General features: G+C 33.2%; 1 protein-coding gene across 1 annotated transcript; it reads right to left on the minus strand.

Annotated features, from left to right (window-relative positions):
* Positions 1-507: 507 nt before the first annotated feature.
* On the minus strand, positions 508-7686 carry LOAG_17804 (hypothetical protein; the record flags this gene model as incomplete). Its single annotated transcript, XM_020450468.1, has 17 exons — positions 508-753; positions 1083-1273; positions 1925-2072; positions 2213-2305; positions 2480-2637; positions 2783-2901; positions 3425-3557; positions 3806-3991; positions 4321-4515; positions 5038-5211; positions 5573-5734; positions 5819-6007; positions 6124-6297; positions 6528-6744; positions 6887-7125; positions 7191-7329; positions 7510-7686. The coding sequence occupies 17 exons, from the start codon at positions 7684-7686 to the stop codon at positions 508-510; spliced, it is 2940 nt and encodes a 979-aa protein (XP_020305857.1).
* Positions 7687-10156: the final 2470 nt, after the last annotated feature.

The raw sequence follows: 10156 nt of genomic DNA on the forward strand, positions 1-10156 counted from the left end.
CAAAGTTCATTTCAATATTATCCAAATGTACAAGAATTAACGTAATTAGAATTGTTTTTTTCTGATCTTTGAGTTCTAAAAAAAGCATGCCTCAACACTGTAATGTTTCTGGGGCATATAACTCTAAACATCGGATAGGGACGTAAGTGTTCGACGGGAATTTTTGACATATTGCCCCAACTATTACAATAGTCCTTTTGACAACACATTTCACAGGCTTCTTCTTTTGTTTTACATCGGGTACGGTTTGCAGTACATTCGTTCATACAGCCTTTCCGTAAGACATTTCCTTCCGGAGTCTTAATTATCTGAGTGAAGCAATATTGTCTCTTATCACAGAAAACAGCAGAAGAATCGTTGCAATCTGTTTCATTACTTCCTGAACAAACGTAACACACTGGCCCTGAAGATACGACAATTGCAATAGTGACTTATTTGGAGCATCTTTTGTTATACAACTTTAAAAATCAATTGTTGCATTCAAGCAGTTTAATTTCTAATTAAGTATCAGTTTTGACTGATAGCTTCTTTACCTCGTTCCACGCATGCATCATTTTCCGATGTGTAATTTATGCTGCAAAAACATAAGTTTGCACTTCGTGCATTATAAATCCATTTTCCATGCCGTGTACAGAAGAGCTGTGGATCCTGACCTTGAACGTTGGTATGCGCACCGTGCAAACATCGTCCAAAAACAATGCTACCATCTTCAACAGCAGCTGTTTGTGGGAACAATGCAAAGCTCACTCGTACCTGACAATCGATATTTTTTTCGTGAAGCAATGTCTCAACTTTCTTTTTCTTTTAACTGATGTTCAAAAAAGAAAAACAGTTCATGTTTGATTTGGCTCATCTGAATTTTTTGAATTAGTTTTTTTGTGCAAATTAAATTAATATTTGATTTTAAACAAGTAGCCTCACACGGTCACATGACATCGTTAGTAACTGAATTTTACACAAATGAAAAGAACAAAAATGTAGACAACGCACGCTACATCTGCTAGGAATACATACTAATTATAAAATACTGTTTCTTTAATTTCACTCAGTGTAACAAATATCAAAAAGAGACAATTTTGTACCTCTGGACATTTTATGGCATAAATCTTTACGCTTTCCAGTGTCGCGCTGTTGGAATCACTTCGAATTCCAAGAAACAAGTTTGAATGCTGCGTGCAGATTTCTTTTTGAAACAAGTTAAGTCTATGATCTATCAAATCGATATCTGACATATTCAAATAAGCCGAAGGGTGATTTGCTATATTTGTATTTTCTACAAAATACGAAATTAGTTCCAAGGAGCATGTTGAACAGTTCTCTGCCTGATATTTCACTTCAATGATATTACATCCATATGGCAGTAGGACGACTTTTTGGAACAGCCAACTCCTACAATGAGCAAATTTGCATGCTGTCGAAGAATCTGTTTTTGACTTGTAGCACTTTCCTCCCCTTTTTTTCTCAAGATCTAATATTGAAAAAGTATTGCCTATTAATAGCACGGTACCTAAAGAAGCTCTCATAACTTGAACTGCTTCTATCATTGCCATGAACGCTATTATGAAATCACGGTGACATTGCTGTTATCATACCATAACCATAGCAATAGAAACATACCTATTAGCATATTTTGTTCCATTCAAAATACTACTGTTTTGCATTGATATCTAAATGGAAAAGATATATGGCAGATGCATACTATTTAGGCATTAAAGACTTTGAAAATATTTCAGACCGATTGGCCGAAGATATCATATGAAAGATAAACTGATAAAAACTTACAATTTCCGAAGTGATTGACCACTTGCTATTATCAGTGGCAAATAAAAGTTCTAAAAAAAAGTTCGTACTGAATAAAAGAATGTAGTTCATTACAATTAATAAGCATAGTAAAAGTAAAAAATGAAACATGTGAGGAAAGAACCTTTAACCAATTCACTGTTTTGAACAATACCAGGCCAACTGCGACCAGTTTCAAAAGTTTGGTAAACGTAAAGATCTACTGGATGTTTTTCCAGCAGTTCTTCATTCTTGCCTAGTATAATGCAATAATACCTGCCATCATCAATTATCTGTAAAGTCAGCATAACCGAATTCTGAGTAATTAGGTAATTGGGCATTCATAAATATGCTGCGTACTAAACCATATAATCTTCAAACGACTAGCTACTCGTAAGTTTATAAATTACTTCAGTGTAAATAGAAAATTAACCTTGACGCTTTCAAAAAACAATCCAAAACTGCCGTTTCCACCTTCTAAAGATACACCATTTATGTTTTGGTGATCATCACGACACCAATTGATCTAAATGAAGGGATCGCTAACTTAAACAATATAACTTTGGCTTATATTCTTAATAAACCATATATGGTAATTATAAACGAGATACTAACGTATGCTATATATCTTTATTCATCATTTCTGATGTACTTACTACACAATATCAATCTTTTATATTACAGGAAGAGGTTAACTTACTGAAGTAATATTAGTGCATTTAGCACTAAGAAAGCACCACAACATTGCAGATGTATTCACGGCAACATGCAAATCACTTACAGTATTTCTGATACAATTTTTAGAGTAACCTTTGGTCACCGCAGCGCTATCATCAGATTGAATTCTTTGGATATCTTCTACATAATAAAAAGTGTTACTGCAAGAAAAATAATGTCTAAACTCAAAAAATTTCCGTCTCGAAAATAAATCTCAACAAATATTTTGCTCCATGATATATGAATTGCTGCGATACTCAATGATACAACAAAGGAGAGCAATTACTTTCATGGATACATGCGGGAATACTATTCAAGTTCCAGGTGTAATTCTGCATGCAAAACAAAAAAATTTCCGTCTGGCCATTTGCAAATTTAGCACCATTTTTACATTTGATGAATAAACTGAAATAAAGAGCATGAAAAAGAATTTATATGGAATAATAACGGTTATATATTCCTGAAATGAATCTCTTCTCTTACAAATGATTGGATTGTTTTTTGAACTGATCAAAAATCTAAAAATCGAATGTACGTGTTGTCCTCAAATATTCTCGCTAGTTCGTCTGCTATATAATTCAAGGTTGTAATCTTTATTAGCAAATAATCAAGCAACGATTGGATTATATCAAAGGATACCCATATCCCACAAACAGATTAACTATATCTAACAAATTTTATGCAAACTCAGAAAAAGAGTCATTTTGGGTGTCGAAATTAGGATTCTAAAAGTTCAGTGGTTCTTAGTTTTCACTTTTATTAGCACGAAATGTATAAAAAAACAGTCGAGATCTTTTGAAAATGGCATTTAACTTTCTTATAAGACCAGCAATGTTATTTTTTAAAGCACTTTAAAATTTTGCCGAGATTTCAACCTTGATAAAACTACGGATTGTCTGAAAACAATTTAGATTTTAAATGCAGTTACCTGTATCCAGGTGTATCTGTAATATGCGTAGCTGACTCAAATAATATTTCCAAATTATCCGCGGCATTGTCTTTGTTATTACTTACAGGAATGGTTTCATAGTCATCAAGTTGCAAGCCGGGACACTGCCTTACTAAAGAAGACTTTGACATACGCTCAATTATGCATAAAATTATTGGAAATCTGAGAAGTGTCAGATTATTCAATGAAATTACATGGGAATAAGATTACCGAAGAAGAGATAAAACTTAATCTAAAAGAATGAATTTAGAATTAATTATTAAAATATTCCGAAATATTTAATATGCAGTGATTATTAGTCAATTCGTTCGAGTTTTCCGTTCCAGGAAACATTGAATATCAATGAATTTAACAACATACCGACACAATCTGGTAATTTCGATAAGGACCACTTGTCAACACCAATACAATATGATGAAGATGGACCGTTCAACTGATAAAATTCGTCGCAGAAAAAATGAATTTTATCATTAAATTTGTAGCTCTTTTTAATAGGCCAAATCATTAGATTTTCCTTTGTAATTTCTAGCGGCTTGCAAGTTACACCTAAAGACATGACCAGAAAAATATTGCAACGTTGCTATTTTATGGAATTACATAGGGATAAGATTATGTCAATCTTTTGTTTGCTAAACAATCAGTCAGAAAGTAATTTCAAGCTATTCATTAATACGTCTAAAATAGTCCACTTAAGCGATTTGATTACTTATAACCCAAGCAACTTTATCGACGATACATATAGTTTTAATATAGAAGTAAATTCTAAAGAAAGTTTAAAAGTCGCAATTACTTTGAATCAAAGGATTATAAAATATGTTTATTTCCTTGAAAATTTTCGAGCACATTACTGCTCATGCTGTAATATGAACACATACCTAAGCAATCATTTAACACTATCCATGATTCGGTCTTATCGCAAACAAGGGTCGTATAATTATATGCAGGATGATTGCAAGCAAAATACACAACTGTACCGATTTGGAAGAGCCCATTTTGATATGGGAAGGTATCCATATATAACGGATAAGGGATAACGTTTGGCGGAATCTCAGGTGCAGGACATCGCCTCTCTGTAAAATTGTATTACTGTACAATTTCGGTGAAAACCAATGAAGAAAAAACAATATTTCCTATATTTAAACAATTTGACAAAATAACATTCACATTATTTCCTAACTCAATAATGTGCCATCATTTGTGCATTAAAAATGATTAAATCCTGACACAAATCTGATACGGTTTAACACGCTCTATTATGCGACGAGATTTTTGTAATTTGAAAGTTATATTAATCAGTGATATGGGTACTGAATTATAGCAATCCAATATATCACTGAGTTCGCTAAATTATGAAATTCTTGTTTAGTCATTTTGCTTGAATCCACTATCACCAGAACCGGTAATGATGAAGCAGTTATTTGATATTAAATGAAGAAAATTAACGAAGAATATATTGCAGATATACTACAAGCAAACTATTTCCCTTAATGAATTTGACGATAGTCGAGATTTGAAAGTCAATATTGGAATCATTTTGCAAACAGCAAAGACCGTTTACTTTCTCTTACATTTGCCTTTAAAAATAAACATACCAATACATGTTCTATTTGGGATCAGAAATTCAGTATTAGTGATAAGATTGTTCAAGCTGTTTGTACCAGTATAAAGCCTATGAGTATCAGGACATTTACATTCGTAAGAACCCATTGTGTTTACACATGTAAATTCGCAAAGAGAGTAGCCTGGTGTGGAACACTCATCGATATCTAGAAATAAACATTAAATTTCTAATATATCATTCATTATTTTTAAGCATCTATTCAAAAACAAATTTGAATTATGTTCAAAAGAAGCAATTTAAGATATTCAATAAGTGTAATTATTAGAGAATAATCAAAAAAGTACAACTATACCTGAGCACGTATAACCTTTGGATGTGGAAATCATGCGAAAACCTTCATAGCAAAGACAACTATAGCCACCGATTAGCTGTATACATGTTCCATTTCCACATGAATTATAGTAGCAGTAATATTCAGCTATAAATCATTGGTTTCAAATAGATACAATTAAACAAAACCAAATTTCAGCGAACACACTCGCGAAACTAATCACTTAGAAACTAACGATAACAATAAGGTGTGCCTTTCCAACTACCAAATATGCACATTGGATCAGAATCTTTTTGATAAAATCCTTCATCGCATACATATTTTCCAGCCGTACCATTTGCATAAAATTGATCCAAGAAGTGTCCATATGCGAATGAAGTAGCATGACAACGAGTTGCTATAATTCTAGTTGTTCCTCAAATATCTCAGAGATTGATCAAGTCATTTTAAAGCTTTAACCAATGAAATAAATCAAAATTACCCTGACAGGAAAAATCGGGATTGGTCCATGTTCCACTCTCGGTACATAGCCGAAACGGTGGAGAGTTGCCATTTAAGTACAAACCAGATTCACATGAATAAAGTGCTCTACTGTATAACGTTACATTTCTAGTATAACCAGTAAGAATTGCATCATTGTACACTACACTTGCCGAACCACAGCTCAAAACTGTAAAAGGAATCATCTTTAAGCCTTAACAAATATCTTTGCAGGAACTTTTAAAATACCTTTTGTCAGGTGATCACTTATAAAGTACTAATATCTAATAAAATCTAAACTGATACTCTGGCACTTCGGTTTCGGTGTCCAATTACCATTGTAACAACGTGATAAAAAAAACTGTCCAGACGGTATCTGGTAGCCCAAATGACATTCAAAGTAAAGCTCACTGCCCATTTCAAAACCTGTTACATTTATCACCGAGCCATGAGCAATTATCGGCAAAAAACAGTATATTCCTGAAAAAGAACTCGAATTGCAACTTCATTGCAACTTCCATTTTGCCTTGACTTTTTTATTCACAGTTGTTCCATCTGATCGGAGATTTGGGAAAAAAAAACGATTAGGTCAAACGATTAAATTTTTTTTCTTTTTTTGCAGCATTTCAATTTAATACTTTTGAATTGTACAGCAAAGGAGCTTTTTGTATCTTATGAGAAATAAAACTTTGGAGGAAGTAAAAATGAACCTCGCGTGGCGTATGAGAACTTTAGAATGACATTACGCATTTTAACAACCGCTGGAACAGTCTTCTGAGAGCGGAAATTGATTATTACCGTGTTACCAATGGAAATATATTGTGTTTTTGCTATCGACATATTCAATAACATTTGTGAGTTCATGGTACTGTTTTGGATTCCAGTAATGATCAGTTCATCACCATCTCTAATGGTGACATTAACTAGCTACAAAAGTTATTCCTTGAAAAGCATGATTGAAATCGATAATATTTTAATGGCAAATGAAAGGCATTTTTGAGAATATTGAGGCAGAATTTTTTAAGTTGCTTATAAAGCATATAATTCTAAAGCACTCGTGAAAACAAACCGTAAGGACGATTTTGCTGTCAACAGGTTGTCGGATGATCCACTGACATATAGCATATTCAGCGGAACTCATTTCAAAGTTTATTTCATTTGCTGCTTCTTCAAATAGTGTTTTACCGCAGCCAACACGCCTCTTTGAACAACTTGCTTCATCAGAATTATCACTACATTCTTGTATTCCGTCACATCGACCCTTTCGTGGATAACACTTACTATTATCTTCGCATCGAAATTGATAATCTGTAATTAGAACGTTAGCAAAAAGTATGGAATTTGAAAACGAGCATAATCAATTCCAAACTCACCTTCTAAACAAGCAAACGTTTCGCAGATTGTTCGATACTTTGTCGAACAGTTTCCCATTTTCCAACCATAGTTGATTTGATCCGAAAAATTAGCATAAATGTAGACACAACTATTTCTAGCGCAATCTGCAAGCCCAGACTGAAAGAATAAAGGGTTGATACATGTTCGAATACTATTTTTTCATTCAGTTTGAAGCAGTTGTTCAGATCACAGATTGGAATGTTCACCAAAAAGCCGTGCATTGTCAAAATTTCACAAATCCTTCTTTTCCCCAATACTTATTCAAATTAAAAGTGTTGGAAATGGCTTAATTAAAACCTGATGTGACGACCAGAGTGGATTATAAATAGATGTTGTGTAAGGATAGTATTTTGCATGAAGCACTGCATCCCGTGCACGACAATCCTGTCTCCTTGAATCCTCTGCGCCTCGATAATAAAATGCTGTCCAATAACTGTTTGTTGAATTGAGCAAACCGACGCTCATATCACGCATCAAAAACCAATCATGCAGGGCAATGCTTCGACTGTAGTTATACCTGCAAAAGTGGAGATTACATCACGTAACATCCTTACTTCTTAGAAGTGTTACTCCATCGTATTTTTGAGGTAAGATATGAAATGGATCATTTTCTGGCTCCTACCACCCTCAGCATCAACACCAAAAGAGATACTTTGATAGATATACCAGTTATCGAACCATCCCCCCATTCATCCACCACTTAGCCATTCAGTTAATCAACCGTTCCCCATGAAAATCTTTGATTTTTCCATTTATTAGTATTTGTCGCCATTATTCTTGATTTCAGCTAAGAATACACAACTGGATGCTAACAACATACCTCTGAGAAGCGCAAAGATTGTTAGCATCTGCCCAAGAGAGTTCTTGCTGAACAACTATAAAGCATGAATTTCCATACAAAGTCCATCCTACAAATTCATGCCTATTTAACTTGCAAATTATATTACATCGTTTTTTGTATTATAAACAGATTTTCTTTTGGCTTCAAAATGATAAACATTCTAAGTTTCAGAAAAAAAAAGGGTTTTTAAGTACGGATGAAAGGGAATGTTGACATCTGCTAGCTTAAACGTATTATCACCGTGTCATTGTTATTTTTTTTTTTTTACTTATATGCTATTACTCAACGCAATTATTACCTTCGTTACATCCTTTTCTGCATAACCTTACCTTCAATGCAAGAGAATTTCACATTCCCAATATGATAGTTATACTGAAAAATCGCCGTAACAATGCCAAGTAATATCGATATATAAAAGATGGAAGAACTTGAGATCATACCATTAACGGGAACCATTACCTTCACTTCTCGAAAGGTATTCAATAAACACAAATGACATTCACTGCGGTAATTAAAAACGTTATCAGTGTTCACCTGTTCTGCAACACACACACACACACACACACACACACACACACACACATACACATACACACACACACACACGCGCACACACACAAACATACATACATACATACATTATGTACATAAGAAAATGTACTTTTACAGAGATACTTCCATTCTGTTTAACTTTTCATAACTTTTTTTTCTGATTAATATCAGAATTGTATTGCTGTCATCTTCGAGAAGCAGTGAGATGCACATGTCACATTTTGTTTACTTTCACCATTTGATAGGACATTTCGTATATTGCATTATCAGTGTATCTTAAAAATGATATCCTCCTTGCATCTTCTGAAGTGCAAGTTGTAAATGAATTTCGATGATGAAAGATCAAGTAAAAAAATGGAAATTTTCCAAATTAGGAAGAATTTGAGTCCATCTGATTACCTTTTACATTTTGGATATGAATGTTTGGTAAAGTGAACTTTTTGAAATGATACACTATCATACACTATCACTGCATGTTGATAAGATAAATAGAATTTATATGTATCTACTCATTCTTAAGAGTGTCATTTGCAAATGTACCAATGAATATTTGAAGTGATAATATAACGGTTATCAAGACACATTTTCCTATATAGTTTTCTGATATTCACAATTGCTATAATAAAATAATTATGGCAATCATGCCTTACGCCGATGAAAGTTAAGCGAAATTCAAATGACATTCTTCTACATTCAAAATAAAATATGTTTTGAGAAATTGAAGATATAAAAATATTATTAAGCAACTTTCATCATATCAATTGATGAAAAACTTTGTTCCAGAATGCAAAAGGATATCAGGAAAGAAAGCAATAAAGAGCGATTCATGAAATTAATGAATCGTGATTTGGGTACGATTAATAATTTTCCAATTGTAATAGAACACTATTCATCTTCAGTTTCATTATCGAAGTCTGATTATCGATTCGCACACAAAATTTGCTTAACGGGAACCTCACTATCCTCAAAAAGAGATCGATCATTTCCGTTACAGAAATTTTAATTTGAAATCCATAATTATACCAAAGTTCAGTTATCCGTTTAAACTGGAAATGGGCAACACTGCTTTGAACCGTATCGTTTCTATCAAGTTTCATATTACTGGCAGGTACGAAATTGATATTTATGAACAAACTGTTCTCTTGCTATCATAGCAGGTATTACGATATCTTGTAGTAGACTATACAACAGACCATTCAGAAGAATTCAGGAAATGTATATAAAAATAATCGTCCAGTATAAAACATTAAATCATCCTTTAGAAATGATAAGTCTTTTTTTGTCTTGAATTCTTCGAAGAAATAAGGAACCTGAAATTTGTTACAAAGTGGACAAGCTGGATAAATCAATGAACCATGCTGATGGCGAGGACACAAGACAAGAATTTGTTCCATACTGTCTGTCACAGAATAATTATTGCCGAAATTTACTTCACTTTAGTTATGCGTAGTTTCGACTGATCAAGTTGTTTCCGGCCGATAATCCCTAACTATGCTACGTTATGCTTGGAACATGCAAAAGATATATATATATATATATATATATATATAT

Source organism: Loa loa, assembly GCF_000183805.2.
Source record: "Loa loa unplaced genomic scaffold supercont3.130, whole genome shotgun sequence".
NCBI lineage: Eukaryota > Metazoa > Nematoda > Chromadorea > Rhabditida > Onchocercidae > Loa > Loa loa.